Here is a 22,112-nt window from a genome sequence, read left to right as displayed (position 1 = left end):
TAAACCCAGCGAGAGGAGCGAGTGCCAGCAACTGCCAGACAAGGGCACAGCTGTCCCTCCGAGTGCCCATCAAGGAGCTGGGGATGAGCCCATGGTGAATATTAGGTCACAGGTGCCAAGTGAAGCTGGAAAAGACAACACTGGGCCCCCTCAGCATGGTCGCGCTGATGGAGAGGAGTCAAAGATTGAGCCTTTTACCCCACCAGGACAGGAAGCTGAGAGCCTCGAGCTAATCAGTCACTGTAATCTCTGCAGCACCAAAGGGGGCCCCATTTCCTCACGTCCTGCCTTGAACCAGGCTGAAACGTGGTGGCCCAGGCAGCCTGGCTCCCACCTCAAACACTGACCCCTGAGCGAATGGAAAGGGCCGTGGGCGAGAAAGGGCTGATCTGAGAGGCTCGCAGAAGCCATGTGAAACACCAGCGCTCAGGCACCATGGGGCTTGCTGGCCAGAGACCACTTCCTGTGGGTCAGTGTCATACTCCTGCCTTTGCAGAGGTGTGCAAAGCCGGGCTCTGATTGGCTAGACCTCTCCTTCTTACTGTCTTTGAATCTGTGGGACTTAACACTGAAAGCACCAGATATTAGACCATGTGGCTGTGATGACTCCAAGTCATGGTGCCTTCACCAGAGAAATCCTCCCATTGGAGCAGAGCCCACAGCCTTGGCCAAAACTCTGCAGGAATATTTTTGTAAATGAAAAAAAAAATTATTTTTTTTTTTTGACAAAAAACGGAAGTTTTCCAGTTTTGGACACTGAACAGTTTGCGGTCTCCCTCCCACCCCAACTTTCTTGCCCTTCCCTTGCTTTTGCCACTGAAAAAGGGCAGGGTGGAGAACAAAGGAGAAAATCCAAACACATTTTGGTTTGTTCCTTGTAAGTTTCCATAACATATTTACCATATTTCCATCAGCCGTGGGGAGAGCGCTCCCCGACCAAGTTTGGCTCAGGTCCGTAGGCCACTCAGGAGCGGCTAGAGAACCTCAGTACTGGTTGATTCCATGGAACATAGATCCTTGCTTTGGTGACTACTAAAGCTGGGGTTGGGGTGGGATTTTGAGAAGCACAAATCCCTGTTGAAAGGCAGGAAGACTAGGGCACCTAACTCACGTCCAGTTGGCCCAGTCATAGGTGGAAGAGCAGGGGGCCACTGCTGGGTTTAGATGAGAAGGAAAGAGGGCGAACTCCAGGTTACTGAGCTGAGGGTGTGAAAAAGCAAGCAACTGCCCCCCAGTCAGGCCAGAGCAGCTGGAACAATCTGTACAGGGAGGGGACAAGAGCCACAACCAAACCGTAAGCCCTGCATATGATGGAAACCACGTCAAGCCAGGCGGTGTGGCAGCTAATTAAAAAAAGAACTAGATAAGATCATGGAGGATAGGTCCATCAATGGCTACTAGCCAGGATGGGCAGGGATGGTGTCCCTAGCCTCTGTTTGCCAGAAGCTGGGAATAGGCAATGGAATGGATCACTTGATGATTCCCTGTTCTGTTCATTCCTTCTGGGGCACCTGGCATTGGCCACTGTCGGAAGACAGGACACTGGGCTAGATGGATCTTTGGTCTGATGCAGTATGGCCGTTCTTATGCCCCCCCAACATCCTAGCAACGCTAGGAAACCAGCATAGTGGTTTCTCGACTCGTCAGCTTAACCCACTCTACTCCTAAATTTAAGAAGCTGGTAACCCAATCCCAAACTCTATCTTCACTGACCTCAACAAGACAAAGGCTGGCATGCGTGCAGATGTGTGCGTGGTCTTGAATAAATACTGTTCTCCATTGTGATCTGAGCAGCTCACCAAAAGTTTAGAGTCTAGTAGGTTGTCTCAGTTAGGAGACATTGGTGAGAAGCCATTATTTATTTAATGCAGGTTTGTTTATTTACAAAACCCGTACAAAGGACCCGTTTCCCTGGACACGGGAGAAAACAGGTAGCAGGAAACAGCTTATTTTGCTCACAGCACCAAGAACACATTTTTCAGCCTGCACCTCTGACCCCAAAACCTCACTCCAGGCTCATACGCCTTGCTTTCAGCTGTTCCTTCCAGCCGTCTGTGTAGCTCTGTAGTTCCCCGTGTTCTGCACCCACCCCTCCAGAAACTGGCAAAACCCTGCCACCCATTTAGTACACAAGTCTCAGACAGGGTCACATACCCTGTGTGTCTGGGGAGAGGGCTTGCAATGACCTTATTCTGACAGTTATGTTAATCGAAAGGTCCATTCACACCCATTAGTCTCAGTGAGGTTTGTACAGCCATCAGCACAATACTAGTCAGGCATCATTAATCTTAACACTGCAATTAAGTTACCTTGCAATACAAAACCACATCCAACGATAATGCTTCATTTACAGAATGACAGCCTATTATAAATACTGTGCAAAAAAGGGCTGTCAAAAAATATATAGCTTTGTGATAAATAGCATAATTAAGTAAATCACAGTTTACAAAGACTTAGAAACAAACGTAAGAGGAGTCCATGGCTCAGCGTTAAGACGCAGTGCACTTCGGGTTGATCTCAGATTGTCAGCAGCACGAGACAAGACCTGCTTTCTGCAGCAGCTAGTAAAGCGCAGAGGTAGGAAATCAGAACAGTTGCATTGTTATCCAGAGCCACCTCTCAGCTTCCCATTCTTCCCAAAACCAAACAGCTCAGGTTTCAAGGTCACAAAAGCCCATTATGACCATCTAGCCTGACCTTCTGCCTAACAGAGCAGAGAAGCTCACCCAGCGATTCCTGCGTTGAGCCCAGTAACTTATGATAAGCTGAATTCCAATTGATCCCCGCCCCTCCCAACAGTGGAGAAGCTACTATGAGGCATGGTATCGTCTTGGGTCATTCTTGATCAGAGATTGCTGCCCTCCAAAACATTCCTAGGTCCCCAGATCAGAGAGACTAAGGTCATGTCGAAGCTACAAACTTAAGTCGACCTATTACCCACCGGAGGAGGAACAGGGTACACCCCTGTCAATCAGAGCACACAGCGCGAGCCAGAGCACTGGATTTGCGGATGCTCCTTCTGTCCTCGTGAAACGCTGTCCATGGCTGTGATCAAACCCGGGATCTCTCCAGCCTCTACTGCCGGAACTAAAAGACGCTTTTCTTAGCTACGGCTGTAGCAGGCTCATCTATCTCGAGCTGGCCTAACCACCACTTGAAGGGTACAGAGCACCACGCTGAGCAGGCCTGGGTTACCCTGGCATCACAAAACATCTACCCTACCCTCCTTCTGTGGGTGGTGTGCGTCCTCACCAGGAGCATTGCCACTGAGCTAAGAAGGGCAGAGTGGGGGGCTGAGAGCCTGGCTCCCCGCAGGGGTTCCTGCCGGGTTCTAAGCAGCCCGCTAGGAGAGGGTAGACCAGGCAACAGCCTGCTTAGGAGTGGGGAGCCCCCCACCCATCTGGTTGTGACAGCCCTAGCTAAGAGCCAGGTATGAGGTTCACAGCAGGGGGCCTACCAGCCTATCTTGTCAATTTCTTGGCTCCAGCAGGCAGCTGTGAAATTGACAAGGACGAGGGCCAACAGCCAAGGTAAGTAACTCAGTGTCCACACGGACACTGCACCGCTCTAACTACACAGACAGAAGCCTTACGCCTGCCGTGCCAGTGGGGTTATGATGTCGGTGTAGTAGGGCACTTACACTGGTGGGAGCAAGGCTGTAGTGTGGACACTGACATAATTAGGTCGACATAAGCTGCCTTACGTCGCCCTATCTCTGTAGCGTGGACCAGGCCTACGACTGGAAGCTCAGGTAAGCAGGAGGCTTATTACAGCTGGAAGTGCTGGTTGTGGAAGTGATTCCGTGGCATTGAGGTGGCTCAATGGGAAGATGAGATCAAAACGGCTCCCTGAAAGGTGGCCCAGAGTTTGGTCCTTATTTGCCCGTCTTGGTGCCCAGACATACCAGACGAAGGGGCCTCAGGTGAGAACCGGCTGGTTCAGGAATCCCCAGTTCATCCAGGCCAGTCTCCTGTCTGAGTGGCCAGCACCAGCTGATTCAGAGGAAAGGGCAGGTCAGCTAATGGACAGTTACGAGATCACTCATCCATTACGGAAAGTTTACTCCCAAGGATAGGGATCTTATGCCCTGAAGCAGAAGTGTCTGGCCCATCTCAGATGCTTTTTGGTTTAGTCCTCACTAGCATGACTGCAAACGCTCTCATTAGCCAGAGAAACATCCGAGCCTGTCAGCATCAACGATGGCCCATCTCTTCAGGGTTGAGCCTTCAGCCCCCTGCCCGGCGCTGTGCTAAACCTTTGCACACGTGTGGGGTTTGCTGCAGATCCAGTGTCTCTCCATAGAGCACCGCGAGGAGCTGACGGCTTTTGCTTCCTTCAGATACGCGCACTCCCCTCCCCCTCCGATTTTAAACCTGCAGGGAAGGAGCAAAGGGACCGTCAGCAACGGGGAGCGGGGGCTGCTGGGCAGAGGGTTCCCAGTCACACAGCAGGGTCACAGCACAAACACACACAGACAGACAGTTGCACCGCGTGCCAAGGGAGATAACCGGGATTAGCCCCGTAGCATAGATGGGGAAGTGGAGGCGCAGAGGTGTTGCCTGGGGCGGGTCCCTTCACAGCAGCTCGTGACAAAGCTGGGATCAGAACCCAGGTCTCCCGATTCCCCATCCCTTGCTCTAGCCGCTGGCCCACGCTGGCTCTTAAGGGGAGGCTCCTTCAACTGCAGGGTGAATATTCATCTATACTTTGATTGGGGGCAAAATCAGAGCAGCCCTCTCCCTCCCGCCCCGGACCTGGTGGTTGCTGGGGAGCGACACGTTTAACCCGTTCGTGCTCCCCGGCGGGTGGAATCAGGACACCTGTCACTCAGGTTTAGCCACCCCACCACCAACACCTACGTGAGTGTTCGGTGCAGCTCCAGAGTCTCCCTGTTGCAACAGATGGACGTGCAGATGGAAGTGGACGGACAGAGCCAGCAGCAGTTCCTCCAGTAGGGATCAGCCAGACACAGCCGCCAGCTTTCCTCCCACCCCTGGCAGAGTCAAGTCAGCACCAGCTCCCCCAGCACCAAAGAGTGTAGCTCAGAGCTGGGCGCCACTGTCATGGGGGGGGACCAGAGAGAGAAAAAAGCAGCAGGTGACAGGAAAAGCAGAGCCCAGGGCAGAGAGGTCACCCCAGCACATGGGGAGCTGCTGACTATGGTGCTGTTTGGGATGGGGGGCAGGGAAGGAGGAGACAGACAGTGAGAGCAGCTAGGTTAGATCGCAGCACAGATGCAGTGCAGCTGGAAATTCGCCCCCCGCAGGCTGGGGAGGAGGGGTCTGCCCCCCCCTGCAAAAGCAGCTAAGACCCATGGCAGAAGACTGGTGCAGAGGGAACCAACCCCTCCCAGCCCCATGAAGCCCCAGAGGCAGGGGGTTGAGATCTCTGAAGGCAGAGAGGAATCAGCACCGCACAGGACTGGGATCTGAGAGCCCGGATCCCCCATTGCTTCCCACAGAGGGTAGCGCTGGAGGTGGGGCTGGTCGCAGACATGGGGAGCACGTTGAGATCATACAAGACTCAGGTCTCCCTGGTCAGCGACGAGTCCCAGCTCGGTCCGAGTCCGGCACGTCAGACGTCCATGACCCAACACTCGGGGAGAGGGGAGAACTCACCAGCTGTTGAATTTGGTGCCATTCATCCATGTCCAGAGCTGGTCCGTCTCCTTCCGGAGGCCAAGCCAGTGGTCCCTGAGGCCTCTGTAGTGGAGCATGAAGTCCTTCAACCAGAGCAGAAGAAAACCGACATGACACGCCTGACGGAGCTCCCAGCGAGCTGGGTTTGAGTCTACGGGACGACAGACGGGGCAGCCCCGCGCTCCATCCAGCAAACATGTCCTGTGCAGCGTCTGCCCCCGGCTGCAGCCAACACATGGCTTGGAAGAGATTATTCTAAAGTGACATGATCTGAGGACCCCTGACCCTTCCCAGAGCCCCAGCTGTCAGAGGGCAGGGGCTCAGTCCTTTGTGATAATCAGCCCTACTTGGGGGGTGTCTCACTTGGGCTCCCACATCCCTAGTCACGTCAGAAACACCTGGATGTAGCCTAAGAGCCACAGGACGCCGGGCGCTCCAGGGATAAACTGAGGCCCAGGGGAAAGCAGCAGGGCTGGGGCTCAGGGAATCAGGAGGGCAGGGAGCTGCGACACCTCAGGCCAGAGGGGATGGATGGGGAAGAGATCTCAGCGGATGGGGAGCCTGGCCTCCCATCCCGCCGGCTCCCAACCCCACCCCCGCAGGGTCCGAGCCCTGGCACCATTCCAGCACCAGCCCACGCCTGGCCTGTTGCTGCCCAAGGGACTCACCATGTCCTGCTGGGTGTCGATCCCAGCCAGGGAGGCACCCAGGGCAGAGCAGCGGCTCCGGCTGTAGGTCCAGTTCCCTTCGGTCTCTGAGAAATAGTAGCATTTCCCTTGGAACGTGACCGAGCCATTGGGGCAGGCCACAGGTGCCCTTGATGGTATCCCTGGAAAGGAGAGAGAACAGGGTGAGTCTGTCCCTTGCCCCTTCCCCGCCTTGCACCCCAGGGGAGCAGCCCCTCAGGCACAGACACCCCACCCCAGTCTGAGTAGAGAGCAGGGACCCCATATCAGAGCAAGTGACTCTGAGCCGAGACAGATCCCGCCCCCTCCCTGATTAGCGGGGACACGTGCTGACCCTCCATACGGATTGGGAGGCAGGACTTCTGGGTTCTGATCCCCCCACCCTGCAGTACCATCCCCATGTGGCCCCTCTGTAGAAGGGGACAGTCACCCTGCTGCCCCCGGGGCTGAGAGGGGTGATGGCTGGACAGCGCTGGGAGAGTTCAATGGCAAGTTTCACTGAGCAAAGGGAAATTCACTTGGGTCAGTATCACCCTCTCACTTTATCCCGGGGGTGGGGGGCTGGCGATACAGAAGGGGAGGGGCTGGCTCCAGGTCACAGGGAGTCAGTGGCCAAGCTGCGATTCGGACCCAGGAGCCCTGGCAGCCAGTCCTTCGCTCACACCACACCCCTCCTGAGTTCAGGGTGGGGCTCACACAAGCGTCAGTTACAGCGCTTTTGTAAGACGAATTTCAGGGGCGCGCTCAGCCCGTGGCACTAACTGGGTTCTGAGAGGTGGGAACTTGAGCACGTCAGCCATGGGAAGCTGCTTCTGTGCTGCGAGTTGTTAGACCCACTGGAAAAACGTATCGGGCCAGGGCAGTGATGGGGCCGGGGCACAATCTCCAGGCATGGCTGGCACACAAATCCAGCAGTTATGCTGGGTCTGGCTCTGCAGTGATTTGCCCCAGACGGCTGGGACCGGACACACACAGGTGCTGCCATTCACTTGTATAGGCCAAGCTCAGGCACCCCCGTGGTGGGTGTAGCATAGATACCTAGACAGAGGCACGACCGCCTGGCCCACCCTTCCTATTTATAGGCCTTTCAGCATGCGCACACTCACCCACCCACCATAGCTGCACCTGAGTTTCCCACAAGCACAGATCGATTTTAGCCTCACGTTTCCCCCCCGCCCGGTGAGGCAGGGAAGTGACATTATCCCCTTTTCGCTAAGGGGGAAACTGAGGCACGGAGCGGGGGAGCATTCTGTCCAGTCACCCAATAGCAACAACACCCGGAAGTCCCAACTTCCGTGCCAACGTTTTAACCACAGGCCTGACCCACACCTGGCTGTCGCACAGAATGGGGACTCTGCCTCCTTAATCCCCATGAACAGCACCAGGGAGGGCTTGGAAGGGGTCTGGGCAGTACTTTGAATGGGTTGAGTAACGGAAGTTACATTGGGGACGCTCCTGCCTGTCACTGTGTGACTGGCCTCAAACAATAATGGGCCCAGCCCTACCTGTCCCTCATTCCACCCTCCTCCCCGGGTGGGGAAGGTAACGGGGCCCATGACAGGCCATGGGGTTAAAAGTCAGCAAGAAGCTCCTGGAGAGGCAGCAGGGAGCCTCCGAGGGAGAGGAGGACTGATTGCCTGCGGGGAAGGAGAGTTGGAAGGGGCCAGCTCGGAGAAGCCAAGGGGGGGCAGCAGCACGATTCCTGGCCTGAGGAGGGGGATCTACCCAAAGTATCGCACAGGCCCAGGAAGGCCAGGGGGAACCCTGAATCCAGGGGAACAAGGCTTAGGCTTGATGGGCAAAAGAGCGCTTTGATTTGCTATAACAGACCCAACGAGGCATAACAAACGTGGAAGAATCTTAGTTTAAGATGCTCTGACCTGGGAATGAGCTCCTTACAAGACACACAAGAGGGAGCTGGAAGCCGCACATCTGCTGGGACATGTCTGGCCACAGGAGAGCACTGTTATACTGTCCCTATTGAAATGCCTAGACTGTAAGATGCTCTGCATTGACTTCAGTGGGAGCTGGGATAGGGCCACGGCGCTCAGCCCAAGGACATCGATCATGTTATTTAATTCCCTGCCTGCCCAACAAGGACCTAACAAGATGGCAGGCTTATCAGAGACATTAAGAACCAAGCACGGCAGAGTTCAGGTTACCTCCCCCGCGATCACTTTAACTCTGCCCCCTTGCAGTGACACTGGCCTGCTCCAGTCACACGCTGAATAGGGAACTGAACCCCACTCTGCATAACATGCAAAGCCTATGTTTGTCTCTGAGGCCAAGCAGAGGAGCAGGGGTCTCAGGGACAGTGCTGCTTTCCAGGGGGACGTCCCGGGCAGGGGGAGGTTGGATATTTAGACTACCTGCAACTGGCTCTAGTGCAGGGGTCTCAAACACGCGGCCTGCGGGGTTCTTCCCTGCGGCCCGCCAAGCTTCCCGCAGCCCACCCCGTCCCCTCCCCAGTGCGTTGCGTCCCCAGCCTGCTTCCAGGGCAGGGGTGGGCAAACTACAGCCCCGGACCAGATCCAGCCCCTCAGGGCTTTGGATCCGGCCCATGGATTTGCCAACCCTGTGGTGCTGAGGGCCCCGCGCCGCTCCGGGAAGCATGCCCCTGCCACCCCGGAGGCGCTCAAGGTAAGCGGCGCTGGGCCAGAACCGAACCCCTCCTGCCCTGAGCCCTCTGCCTGCACCCCAACCCTCGCCACACCCCACACTCCCTCCTGCGCCCCAACTCCCTGCCCTGAGCCCCTGCTGCACCTTGCACTCCCTCCTGCACCGCAACCCCTTGCCCTGAGCCCCCTGCTGCACCCCACAGGCAGGGGCAGGGGGTGATGCAGCCCTCAGGCCAACGTACGAGTCCTCATGTGGCCCTCCTGGTGATTGGAGTTTGAGACCCCTGCTCTAGTGACACGGGGAGTCACCTGCCTCAGGGATCCCGAGGGGTTCAATTTGTGAGGGGCTGGGTCGCTGCTATGCCAAGCCCTCTGTGCCAGAACAGAATAGGTCCTTCATGAGGAGCAGGGCTCTGATTGGCCTTGCACAGCACCGTGTCCAATCTAGGCGGTAACGATACTGAATAATAAACAAACACGCAGGAGCCTGAAGGGCTCCATCGAGAACCACATCACAACAGGCTAGAGAGAGGGTGGCAGCGTGTTTCCTGGGCTGGGCTTGGCACGAATGGAGAGGGCAGCTAGATTTTCTAGGAATGTCTATGGGGGCAGAGCGAAGGCGGCCTGAATGCCCAGAGTGCTAAGGGCAGCCTGGGTTTTAATGTTGAGGGGGTTATTTGAACTGCTGTTCTTGCCAGGCCCTAGCTGGAGGAGCCAGGGGAACGTAGCAGCAGCCTTAACCCCCGCAGAAATGAAGGTTTGTGTGTGGTGAATCTATAATAAGGTTCACATTTAGCAGCATGAATAGTGTCAACAGCGTGTGCCAACTAGAGCGGTTAATAGCTGAGAGGGAAACCTCCCATCTTCGTTCCAACTTGACGGGCAGGTTTAATTCCCAGCTGTGCTGTAAGAGCGCCCCCTTCTCCCCCATGATCCCACTGACTAATCAAGCCTGTCTCAAAGACACTGTAGTACCTGCAAGCCCTGTCCTGGCAGTAGCCAATAAGCAGGGATGCAGGGAGGCTGGCATGCTCAGAGCAACGCTGGACAGGTGAGCTAGAGATCTTGTGGTGGGAGTTAAGTTCAGTCCATTGCTCCAGGGGTAAGATGGGGCATGTGTGTCTGAGCTGTACAGAGGGAGCGATGGGCTCTAGGACAGAGAATCAGAGATGTCTCATGGGAACCCTTCCTGAACCCAACGCTGAAGCCAGACAGGCTGGGAGGGGAGAACATGCACCTGAGACAGCTCCAGGCTGAATGGGAAGCACAGAGGAGGACAGGCAGGCTGGGAACTCACCTGGCAGAGTTGCAGCCAAAACAATGAAGGCAAAGAACAGAACCACTGCCACACTGGAGACACAGATCAGGACTTTACGCACGAATGGGTCCCTGAAGGGAGATTGAGAACCTGAAAGAGAAGCCAGGCAGGTTCCCACAGCTGCTCCACAGCAGAGGGTCGGGGAGCCAGCGTTAGTAACCACCAGCATCGGAGCTGCCACAGACCAGGAATTTATTTGCATCACTGGTATGTGCGGGCGCATGGATATTAGTTAAAACCATGCAGAATCCTAACACCAGCCTCCCCAGATCCCACCGAGTTACAGGGATCTCGGCTCCTGTTAGACGATAAATGGGGCTAGTTAATCCCCCTCTTCCAGGCCAGACTCTCCTGGAGCATCGGAAGGGTGAACGGCTCCCCGCTGTCAGGGATGGGAACGGGTCTCACCCTCCCCTTCCCTGCAGTCTGGGCCCCAAGCTGTGTCCGGGCCCCTGCCTGGGGGCTCAGACTCTCAGGCACTGAGCCCCCAGACCCAGCTGCACTCAGCTCCTCTGCCTTATGCTAGGCAGCTCTGAGCCCAGAGCAATTGAACACATGACCCCCTGCCCCTCCCTCGGTGAATGTGGGGGGAAAATCTACTATCTGTTCATAGAACATTTCATTCTGATTCCTCCAGAGAGCGGAGAAAGCGCCTCAGCATCGAGACTTCAGACCCTCTGAAAAATGAAGGAACGGGGAACAAACCCCAGCCGCTCCTGTGTGAAAGAAGGACAGCTCTATGGCCCCACCCAGCCTTCCCCAAATGCCCAGAGCCACGTTTTCAGAAGGCCCAGGGGAAACCATGCTCGAACATGGGCTGTGGCCACAGGCCTCCTCAACGGAAGGGAGAAATTTCACACTGTCCCCACACCCTGGCTCCTCGCCGTGCGCAAGTGGGGGGCCCGGGATGTGCTAGACTGTAAGGTCTCTGGGGCTGGGACTGCCATTGTGTGTACGTCCGTACAGAACCCAGCACAACAGGCCCTAGGCTGGCTGGTCTCTAGGTGCTGGAACAGAAATACAAGAATCTGCGAAGAGACCTATGCTCTCCCGTTTGAAAGTCTGGCTCTTATGGTAAGCAGAGGGAAGAAGGGATGGAATGAACACAGGACAGGGGCCAAGTGTTTTAGATGCAGAACCTGTAATGCGTAGGAATAGGGCTAGCGCCCCCTTAAATAGCTGGTGAGCCCTCCAGTGGCGCTCACTGTGTTTTAGGTTTGAGAAGCCAGCCCGTGCAGCAGCGTGCATGTAGCTGGGCCTGGTGTGTCCATGCGTAGTTAGTACACATGGATACTGGGCACCCTACTGTGTCCTGGGGTTCGTTCAAAGCATTTTGGTATCTTTCACTCTCTAAACAGGAGTGACACGTGCCCACCCAGAACTGTTCATCCACAACCCCCCGCTGCACATAGAAAAGGGTGGTTACAGGTGCAGGCTGGGTAACTGCCTCCAGGAGCCCACTGGGGCAATCAGGGCCTTGCTACCTGGACAAATGCAAGGAGACGAACCCTCAGTGGAAGGAGAATTTGCATGTGTCTCCCCCGGCCCGTTCCCTGATCATGAAGCTGTGATTACCTGGGTCTTGTTCTCTCCTTACATCTCCATTCCTACTTGGCAACTCCATTAATAATTGTTCTTGTTGAGGATTATTTCGAGTTTCCATCTCCCCTCCTGTCTCAGGGTCTCCATTACAAGTGGGGTGCACCTCTCCTTGCAGACTCTGCTCAGTAGAATCTGCTGTTTCCCCCATCTCTCCACTGACGCACACAGGTTGCTCTGATCACCTCTGATCCGCGCCTCTCCGGCTGTAGCGAGAGTCACTCCGATTCCTCTCCCCCTGCAGCTTTCAGTTCTGCACAGAAGCGAAGGTGTAACACTCAGAATAGTTCAGGGCACAGCGAGGTCAGTTCTTGTCATTCCCTGTTCGGTCCAAGAACATAAGCACCACAACACCCAGTTAGTTTTTGGCTTCTGAATTCTACTGCACAAGTTGAGAGCCCGCAGAACTGATCCTAATCCACCAGCAGGACCCAGACCCTGCCAGAACAGCCCAATGGCACCACAAACATTCACACATTTGGCACATGGATCAGGCCAGCTTTTGGTCCCAAATTCAGGACTTTGCCTAAAGGAAAATGACAGTTTATTGATGCAGTCTCTCCCCACGCCCTGGAATCCACCAACATTCAGCCCCTCACCCTGCTGCTCCTAACAAGTGAAGTTCTTACCAGGATAACAAGAGTTTTTAATCTGACATTGCTCGGCAAGAACATTTCAAACCCTGTATCCAGCATCTAGACTCAACTGGCTCCTGCTTTTGGCCCAGAACCTCTAAATCACATCAGCAGCAGGTAACAGAGCTGGAAGTCTCCATTCACAGAAAGTCATTTACCCTTGGTTACTGCTATTCCCCCAAGCATGGGCAGTCATGCAGTGCCTCCTATCAGATCTAGCAACCAAAGAGCAAGAAGTGAGTGAGTGTCTGCCTGAGAATCTTGTACATGAAACTCACTAAAATATACACCGTTTTTGAGACCTCAGTGCACTCCGTTGAACCTCATCATCATAAGGCATTTTTGGTCCAGCAGTTAAACAGATTCTCCTTCATACAAGTTTGTATTCATAGTTGGGAGATTGGGGCTAGATCTGGAAAAACAACAAAAAGCAACCCACCCATTCTCTTTTCTTGGTGAAGATAAGAAGCACTCTCATCCCTTTCTACAAATCTACTACTGTAGTCATCATTTTCCTGTGTTGAAAGTATCGGCTTGGCACTGTTCCAGTAAAAGGTCAACAGGAAGATTTTGCTTATTAGGCTTAGCAGAATTAAATTTTTATAATTTCAATGGATAACACTGGTTTACTTGTAATTTTTTTTATATTTATCAATTTAAATTTTCACAGCTGTGAAGAAAGTGGGGGTGGGGGGCAGGCGGCGTCAGACAATATTTAAAGACAACAGATGTTGATATTTTAAAAGTTTTCTTACTTTGCCAGGCTGCACATTTCAAACATCACCAATGGAGATATTCTCCGTCAGCGTGTCTGTGCGCCATGAAATGAATACTGACATTTTACTATCAAAATTGAATCCTTCCAAGCCTACTTATTAGCTGAACAGGTCATATTGTAATAGCTGCTTCAAGGTCTATAATTTGTCCCCCGGCTGCTGAGTTCTTATGGGAGGAGGCAGCTTCAGCTCCCGCCATTTAACCTCCTGTTTTCAACTAGGGTATGTTAGAGAGTTGCTAACTTCCCCACATTTCTGGGAGCTGAACCATGCTCTTGAATTAGAGCAGCAGGACGGGCTACTTGGCCTGTGCCATTTCCAGGAGAACGGCCCTGGACCGGATACAGACACCTCCAGGCTGTTTCCTGCCCTCACCAGCAGCAAACTGAGATTCTGGTGGGGGTGTGGATTCACAGTTCAAACAAATAAATTGCTCAGCACAGCCCTCAACCCAACCCCCCTCCAGCATGCAGTCCCATCCAACCCCCCTCAACAACAGTCCCCCAGCCAACCCCAGTCCCCCATCTGATCAGTGGAGAAACATACCTGTGCTACCCCCACCAAACCCGAGCCCTGCTGCACTCTCCAGGGTTTAGCTGAAATCCCTTCCTTCCCCACCCTCCAAATCAGTGCAGTCCTCCCCGCCTTTGTTCCCTGCTCCCACTCTCCACCCTAATCAGTGCAGGATCCCCTATCCTCACCTGGTACCAGAGATCCCTCACTTCATGCACTGCGTCTCCCTGCCCCAGCAGGACCCTGAACCTGAGCAGAGCAGGATTGGGTCCCCTAGACCCAGGGGTGGAGAATCCCAGGGACTTTGCTCAGGGCTGTTTCTTTAGCAAACAGTCCAAGTTGGCTCCCCCCGCCTTATCCTACAGACACAAGCGCAACATGAAGCCAAGAGTCAGAGCCTGGCAGCTAGCTCAACCCCCAGCACACACCTTCACTTCACTCTCCTGCGGCAGGTGGCACTTCCCATTCCAGTCAATCCCCGCGAGCACTCAGGAAAAAACACCCTAAAAGGGCAGAAAATCTAAACATGACAAGAAAGGAGCCCCAAAGGAGAGGAGCCAACTGGCCAGCAGCGAGACTGTTATTAGCAGGTTCCAAGAAGTGCCCAGCCGCAGACACACCTTAAGCCTTTCATGACCTTTTTAATAACCAGTAAATAAACACACCCTATAGCCTGTGGGTGAGCACCTGTCACAAAGCGAGCCTCTGAATCCAACCGATCAGTCTTCATCCTCAAAGGAAACCTGCATAGCACCTTCAAAAGACAAGTCCAGGAGCTTAAATTCATTCCTCTGCTAGACACTCAATATCACGGACTGAACAGAGAGACGGGATTTATGGCTTTTTACAACAGTCGGTAATCCCCTCTTTTTGCCCTGTGACTGCAAAGGCTTTAACCGGCCATTCTACCTTGAACGGTCCCTTACAATATGTGCTAATTACTGATGCTAAACAATCTGTTCTACCTTAGCCCAGAGAACCTTTCCCAGACCTGAAGAAGAGCATGGTGTGTGGCTGGAAAGCCTGTCTCTTTCACCAACAGAAGTTGGTCCAGTCAGAGATATTACCTCACCCACCTTGTCTAACCTTTCAATATTCAAGCAATTTATTTAAGAGATCCTTTGCCCATTAAGAAACACGTTATGCTGAGCGCCATGCAAAAATAAAGAATCCGTGATAATTATGGGCACCAGATGCATCCCCTCTCTTCCCTGGCCCTCTAACCTCATGCACAAAGATACTGCCCATGGTCTTCAGTTTTGTAGACAGTGAAAATGAAAATCATAAAGGAGCAACCGCAAGATCTACAATTATCACCCTCCCTCCCCCCACTCTCAGTAACAGCACTTCCCGAAGAGTTAAAACCCACTGAACTCTTGTGGCGGGGGGGAGGGGGGGGGTCTGCATTGTTTTGGATTAATGGTAGTTCCCTCCTCTCCACCAAGCTATTCTTCATAACAGAAAGGTTCTCCTTCAGCAGAACAGATTCAGATACAATGGTCTATTACAGAGAATGCCAGACAAAGCTGCCTTCTTTCAAAATGGTGTCATCTCCTCTTCTTCTCAATGGGAGCGAAGCCATACCTGGCCTCACTTGGTGGCCATTTTGAGAAGGGCATCTCTCTTTACTTCCTCAAAGTGCAGGGCCCCACCAGCTTCCCTGAGGGATCCTGTGGCTTCAGACCCATCAAGAACAATGCAATATGGAGGCCATTCTTCCTGACAAAGTTTGTTATGAAAAATAGCCATTAATCCTGAATGTCTTTGCAGATGCCATCCATTCAGCCAGATCTACTCAACAGGTAGGCCACAAGGGAGGGGGAACTGGTGTATCTGAGCACACAGGGTAACCAGTCGGGTGGTATCCTGCTCTGGTCAAACAAACAAAGCAGCTGTAACTCTACTGCAATGGGCCCATATGCGCGGGCTACTTTGTGCTTCAGACGGAATGAACAGAACAGGGAATCATCAAGTGATCCATCCCCTGTCACCCATTCCCAGCTTCTGGAAAACAGAGACCACGGATACTCAAGAGCACGGTGTTGCATCCCTGCTCATCCTGGCTAACAGCCATCGATCGACCTATCCTCCATGATCTTATCTAGGTCTTTTTTGAATCCTGCTAGCGTCCTGGCCTTCACAACATCTTCTAGCAAGGAGTTCCACAGGTCGACTGGGCATTGTGTGAAAACACACTTCCTTTTGTTTTGAACGTGCTGTCTATTAATTTCATTGGGTGACCCCTAATTCTTGTGTTATGAGGAGTAAACAACATTTTATTTACTTCCTGCTCACCAGTCATGATTTTACAGACTTCATTTTACTCGTCTCTTTTCCAAGCTGAAAAGTCCCAGTCTTTCTAATCCCGCCTCATATGGAAGCTGTTCCATGCCCCATATCATTTCCATTGCCCTTCTCTGTACCTTTTCCTATAGCTTTTTTGAGCTGGGGCGACCAGACCTGCACAGTATTCAAGATCTGGGCATACCACAAATTTATATAAAGGCAATAGGATATTTTCTGTCTTGTTCTCCATCCCTTTCCTAATGGCTCCTAACAGTCTGTTGGCTTTTTTTTTTTTTGACTGCCACTGCAAATCAAGCGATGTTTTCAGTGACACCATGCCACTGTTACTCCTGGGGGGGGATTCTGTGTCCCTGTGGGGTCACACAATTCATTTGGCCTGCATTTTTCTGTGCCCCCCACGCAGAAAAATGCAAATAAATAAATTAATTTTAAAAATCAGCCTCTTCCCTGGGAGCCCAGCATGTCTGGAGGATCAGCCCCAGAAACAGGGGCGGGGAACCGGGTGTACGTGTGTGCCTGAGTGAGTACTGTTGGAGGGAGCGAAGCATCTTCTTTACGCAAGAGGCAGGCTAGAGGCACAAAGAGCAGCCCTGCCTGAGTTAATGGATTCATTCTCTGAGGCACTAGCTGCCTGCCTTACTGTAGTAACATTGTTAAAGTTTCAGAGTAGCAGCCCTGTTAGTCTGTATCCGCAAAAAGAACAGGAGTACTTGTGGACTTAGAGACTAACAAATTCATTGCAGCATAAGCTTTTGTGGGCTACAGCCCACTTCATCGGATACATAGAATGGAACATATAGTAAGAAGATATATATACTACACACACACACAGAAGGTGGGAGTTGCCATCAAGTTGCTATATAATTGCTTAGATAAATGTGTGTAGATATCTATGTTAGAAAGTGATGAGTGATGTTTTTCTTACTTACTAGACAACAATAATGATTTGTTGCAAGCTCTGTTTAGATGGAAAATCAAATTCAATTATAAATTCACTAACATTTTTAATTTATTAGTTAAATACAACTACCTTAAATGTGCTGGATAGGTAAGAAACATGTTATCAAAATGTTTTGCATTTAAAACTGATTTATTAAACAAAGTACTCTCTATAGTCAGGGGCGACACGTGGGGGGGCCCCTCCAACAGGGGCCATTGCCCCCACGGCGGCAGCCCCCACTGGCCCCTCCCCCCCGTAGCGGCACCCTCATTTAAACCAGTTGCCTGTATCTAGAGTTAATGAATTAAGCTGATTGTTTCTGGTCACTGTTTCCTTCAAGTTTTTTAGAACTAGGAGATCTCATCCTGTTACATCTAGTTATTATTCATGGATTGGAAGAAAGAAATATAGAAAAGCCTGTTTTTCCAACTAGGAATGAACTAGGCAACGAACTATTTAAATAAACTGAAATGAAGAAAATAGTCTCTCTGAACCAGAGGCTACTGCTGTCAAAAGCTGGTTTATCATTTCAGCAACCTCTGGTTCCAGGTGCTTAGCCAGTGCCTTCCACCAGTTCAGTGGTTTGCCTTTATTTAAGGCTTTGCAGAAGACAAGTTCTGCTTAATTCTTTTTAATTAAGAAATTATAGTATATTTAGGTTCTAATTCTAACTCAGGTTGTCAATTTCAAATTTAAATAGCTATATTTTTTAAAAGAAAACTGGTATTTACTTTAAACAACATTTGATTTTGTTTTTAAAAACTGATTTCTATCCATTCCATTTTAGAGATATTAAATGTTTTCACTTCTTCTATCCTCATTATAGCCCTAAAGAGCAGAGTTAAGTTCTCTGAGGAAGGAGAATCTTTCTATTATTAAAATAGTGAGGGGGGTAATGAGCATTAATCCTAAAAATACATGCATATTCAACGGTAGCCTGTACGCAAGATGGCAGTGATCTAATAACACAGGAAGTTCAAAGACTCTGACAAGGCAGAATTTGGACACCCAAACCTTAACACATTTAGATTGCTTTCAAGTGTAACCATAATGGTAAATTCCTTAGATTTATACATTCCTTTTGAGATAATGACAACATCCGAACAATGTTGTTTATCCTCAATTACTGATGTGTGCTCTCAACTGGAATGCCATTTTAATGTAGTTTTTGACAAAGAATCCATACATGAGGTTCTTCCCCGCGTGTCCCACTTCCCTGCAGAGGAGGAAGTTGAGACCAGTTTCCCAGCTACACTAGTTGATTTATCATTCGGGTTTCTTTCCCTGCTGTGTACCAGGGCAACATTTCAGTTACGTGATTGACAAGCCCCAGGGTGCTAGATGCTGTACAAAGGGCTGCCAATCAGAGTGTACTCTGGTGGCAAGCCATGGCACAATCACCAGGCCTACGTCATTTCCTCCTTTCAGATAACCTAAGGACTCTTGGACAGGACCTCTTGCCCCAACAGTACCCCTTCCCTGGGAAAACCTACATCCCAGCACTCAATCCATTGATCACTGCAGTGCATGCAGTCATTAAAATCCCAGGACACCTCATCCCTTGATGCCCTACATATTACACGTCTGCCACACCTGGACTCCGTCAGTCCTCTTCTATCCAGACAACCACCCCAGTCCTTCCAGCTGGAGGGAAACCCCCCCAGATTTCTCTGCTGGGAGATCATCTATGAAGTGAGCTGTAGCTCACGAAAGCTTATGCTCAAATAAATTAGTCTCTAAGGTGCCACAAGTACGCCTTTTCTTTTTACTAGGGGAGCGTCCCTCACTCCCCCAGCCCTCTCCCAATTCTCCTGGGTCCAGCTCCAATGTGAAGACATCAGCAAGTCCCTCTATTGCTCCCGTGTTTTTAGCTCTCTGCTCTGGCTTCGAAGCAGCAGGCAACTCCCTCTCCTGCTTCTGTCCTCTCCAACCCTGCTTGCTGCTCCTGTGCCTTCAGCCTTCCCCCAGGAACCAATGCTCCAAAGCAACCCTCCCTCCACAGGTCTGTCTCCCTCAGAGCCTCCCTGGTGCTGTATAACCCCAGATGGGAGCACCTGCTCTGAACCTACTTCATTCCCTGGGACCTGACACCCTGTGACACACTGAATGCACGACTGGGGCCTCTACCCCAATAAAAATGAAGAATAAATAACAGTCTGCACTACACTGACTGAGATTACTGAGAACCACAGGTTAATATCACTGGTGCTTAACAAGCTGTAGAGTATGAAAATGCATGTTCCCAGGTCTGTTTTTAGGATTTTTAGATCCTGCTGTTGGCGGTGTTCAAGCAGAGCTGGCTGAAAGTTTGTCATTATTTTTAAAATGGAAAATGGGCTTTTCCGACTAAAAAAAATGTTTTCACCGTGCACTGAATTTCACAAACAGTTTTGGGGGTTTATCATAATAGCAAAACCCAAATGCTTCCATTTCTGAAAATCAAAAGCCAATAATGCCTTGGGTTTAAGCAACAAGTTTTTGGATGAAACCCGCCCCAACAAATTGAAGCAATTGGGCAACACCCCCCCCCGGCCCATTTATTAACATTTTTCATGAGGGGGGAAAAAGGTTTCCATTCAAGTGCTGGTGAGAGGGAGCCCGGTATCTCGGTCAGAATCAGACAGGGACTAGACCAGTGATACTCAGACCCCAGCAGGTCAGGAACCAAATTAGTCATCAACCTTACCCAAAAGAGCCACAGTCATGTGAATCCATTGTTTCACTTACTAGTCATATTTAAACAGTGTGTCAGGGGAAATATTTAAGATTACTCTCCCAGCAAGTAAGTTAATATCAGGGCTGCCACACGGGCTGGACAGGAGGTGAGGTGTACAGAGAGAGAGAGCGCACGCAGGAAACTACACCTGGGTGTCCTGCACAGAGCCGCTCCCCTCCCACAGCAACACCTGCATCGTCTCCTCCTGTGAGGGTGAGTGTGATGCGCGGCCCTTTCTCTGCCTCGTGGGGGGTGGGGTGCTGGCTGGCTGCTCACCTTGCCACGCGCCCTGGGGACAAGCAGGATTGGCGCTAATGCGGAGGAGCAGCAGCTGTGGGGGCTCCATAGGGCTCTCTCCCAGTCCCAGCCTGTGTGATCCTGCCGGGATGGGGGTGGGGGTGCTGGTTAGCGGCCCTGCAGCAGGCATGTGGTGTCCTCCCGCTGTGGGGCTGCTTTAATTCACCCTCACACAGCAAAAACCAGTGGGAGAGCATTTTAATCTCCCTGGACACAAAGTCATAGACTTGAAAGTTGCCATACTTCAAAAAAACCCTCAAAAACAGACTTCTGTGCGAAACTGCTGAGCTGGAATTCATTTGCCAGTTGGACTGTATCACACTCGGCCTGAGAAAAGACTGGCTCACGACAAAAGGTTCTCTCTCTATTTTGGCATTCACAGCTTCTCATCAACTCGTAGGAATGGGCCACATCCCCCCCGACTGAATTCACCTCCTTAGCACTGGTCCTCCACATAGTATTGCGTCACCCCCATCTTTGCAGGTATACGTTTATTCATCTGCCAAACTGCAGCTTGCCCCTCTGCATCCGAAGAAGTGGGCTGGAGCCCACAAAAGCTTATGCTCTAAGCCAGCGGTGTCCAATACATTCGCTGCTAGCCACACGTGGCTCATAGGCTATTGAATTGTGGCTTATGCATGTGGCTTTTTTATATAATGTGGCTAATAAGAAAAATTCAAAACCACAAGCGTGGCTAGCATCAAATTTCTATTGGAGGCCGCTGCTCTAAGCAATTTGTTAGTCTTTAAGGTGGGACAAGACTCCTAGCTGTTTTTGCTGAAACAGACTAACACAGCTACCCCCGACATATGATGCAACACGTCTACTGTGGAGAGGAAGTGAGGCTAGCGCCAGCTTTCCTAAGTCGTTCAATATGGGAGTCCCCCTCTTGCAGACGGACTTAACCCCCTTTCCCCCCCGCAAACACTCGTTCAACGAGCTTCCCCCGGAGCAAGATCCCTGCTCACTCCACACATCCAGAAGCACCCGGGCAAAGGCTGCTCCCCTGGGAACCTTGGTTCACGGCTCCGTGCAAGGTAACTTCATGAGTTCCCACCAGAGTCAAAGCCTGCTGATGGGCTACATTAAATCACCGTGTTTTAATATCACGTGCTGCCAGGAGCCGCTTGGAGGCTGTCCAGAGAATCGCTGAATTGCGCCGTTCAGCCCTAGGGAAATCCCGTGGAAGAGGCGTGCGGAGCCGCTGCTGCCCCGGGCAGCCTCGGGACACCACCTGGGCGGGACCCCCCAAGGGCCCGCAGGGTTCAGCCCCGCGGCTCTGCGCTCAGCCGGGACCGCGCCTGGGGGGTGTGCGGGGCGGGGGCAGACAGGAGAGGCGAGTCCCACCGGAGGGGACCGGATCACCTGTCCCCGCGCAGCCGCCCCGGTGCAGGGCGCTGTACAAGGCAGCATAAGAGGCGGCCCTGGTCCCGCTGCACTCCAGGGGCGCCCCCCGCATCACACCCAAAGCGCACAATAGCCCCGCCCCGCCGCCCTCGCCCCCCTCCCGGTCAGGGGGCGATCCGGGCTCAACCCGCAGCCCCTCCGCCGCAGGGGCGAGGCGCCCTGGCCCCCCGCAAGAGGACACGGGGCTCAGCGGCGACCGCCCCATGGAAAAGACGGGATCCGCTACTCACCCCGGTCACACCAGCCCGGCGCCTGCAACCCAATCTGAGCCCAGGCCGGCAGCCGGCAGCTAATTAAATAGCCACTTCCGGGCCCGCCCCCTGAATCTGACGTCCCAAACGGGCAGGGCTGAGGGATCTGCAGCTAAAGGATTGTAAATGGGGCTAGTGGAGGGCAGGGGGAGGGAAATGAGGCTGTTTCACTCCATCCCAGCTCTGGGCTGGCTCCTAGATGGGCCACACAGCGGGGACAGTTGTTTTATTTCTCTCTCCCCCCCTTGGAAAGACTTTTCCAACTTTGCGGGGACAGGAGGAGGAATAAAAAACAAACAAAGCAGCAGCTGAAGCAGAAGACGACTTAGCCCAGGCCCCTCCCCTCCCTCCAGCACGGCCACAGGACGCTGGGCCAGGAGCAGCAGGGCCTTGCCCAGCACGCCTTGTCC

The 22,112-nt window shown here is 52.4% G+C and overlaps 1 protein-coding gene across 15 annotated transcripts in view; it reads right to left on the bottom strand.

The window, feature by feature from the left end:
- Positions 1–1,844: 1,844 nt before the first annotated feature.
- LOC102933462 (C-type lectin domain family 2 member A) overlaps positions 1,845–22,112 on the bottom strand; it is a 52,344-nt gene continuing 32,076 nt past the window's right edge. For 3 of the 15 annotated variants that reach the window (XM_043528280.1, XM_043528282.1, XM_043528279.1), the window contains 5 exons: positions 11,837–12,113; positions 10,241–10,351; positions 6,308–6,468; positions 5,619–5,722; positions 1,845–4,373 (listed from right to left, as the gene is read on the bottom strand). In XM_043528280.1, the coding sequence (XP_043384215.1) occupies positions 4,250–4,373; positions 5,619–5,722; positions 6,308–6,468; positions 10,241–10,351; positions 11,837–12,011 (675 nt within the window). In that variant the 5' untranslated portion in view covers positions 12,012–12,113 and the 3' untranslated portion in view covers positions 1,845–4,249. Of the gene's footprint in view, positions 4,374–5,618; positions 5,723–6,307; positions 6,469–10,240; positions 10,382–11,836; positions 12,182–14,449; positions 14,535–21,681; positions 21,771–22,112 lie in introns of those variants that run through there. The other 12 variants (XM_037915062.2, XM_037915058.2, XM_037915059.1 and 9 more) reach the window with 8 other exon arrangements.

This window comes from Chelonia mydas, chromosome 14, assembly GCF_015237465.2.
Source record: "Chelonia mydas isolate rCheMyd1 chromosome 14, rCheMyd1.pri.v2, whole genome shotgun sequence".
Classification (NCBI taxonomy): Eukaryota; Metazoa; Chordata; order Testudines; family Cheloniidae; genus Chelonia; species Chelonia mydas.
Note: the sequence above shows the minus strand (reverse complement) of the source record. Positions and strands in the feature narration are given on the sequence as shown.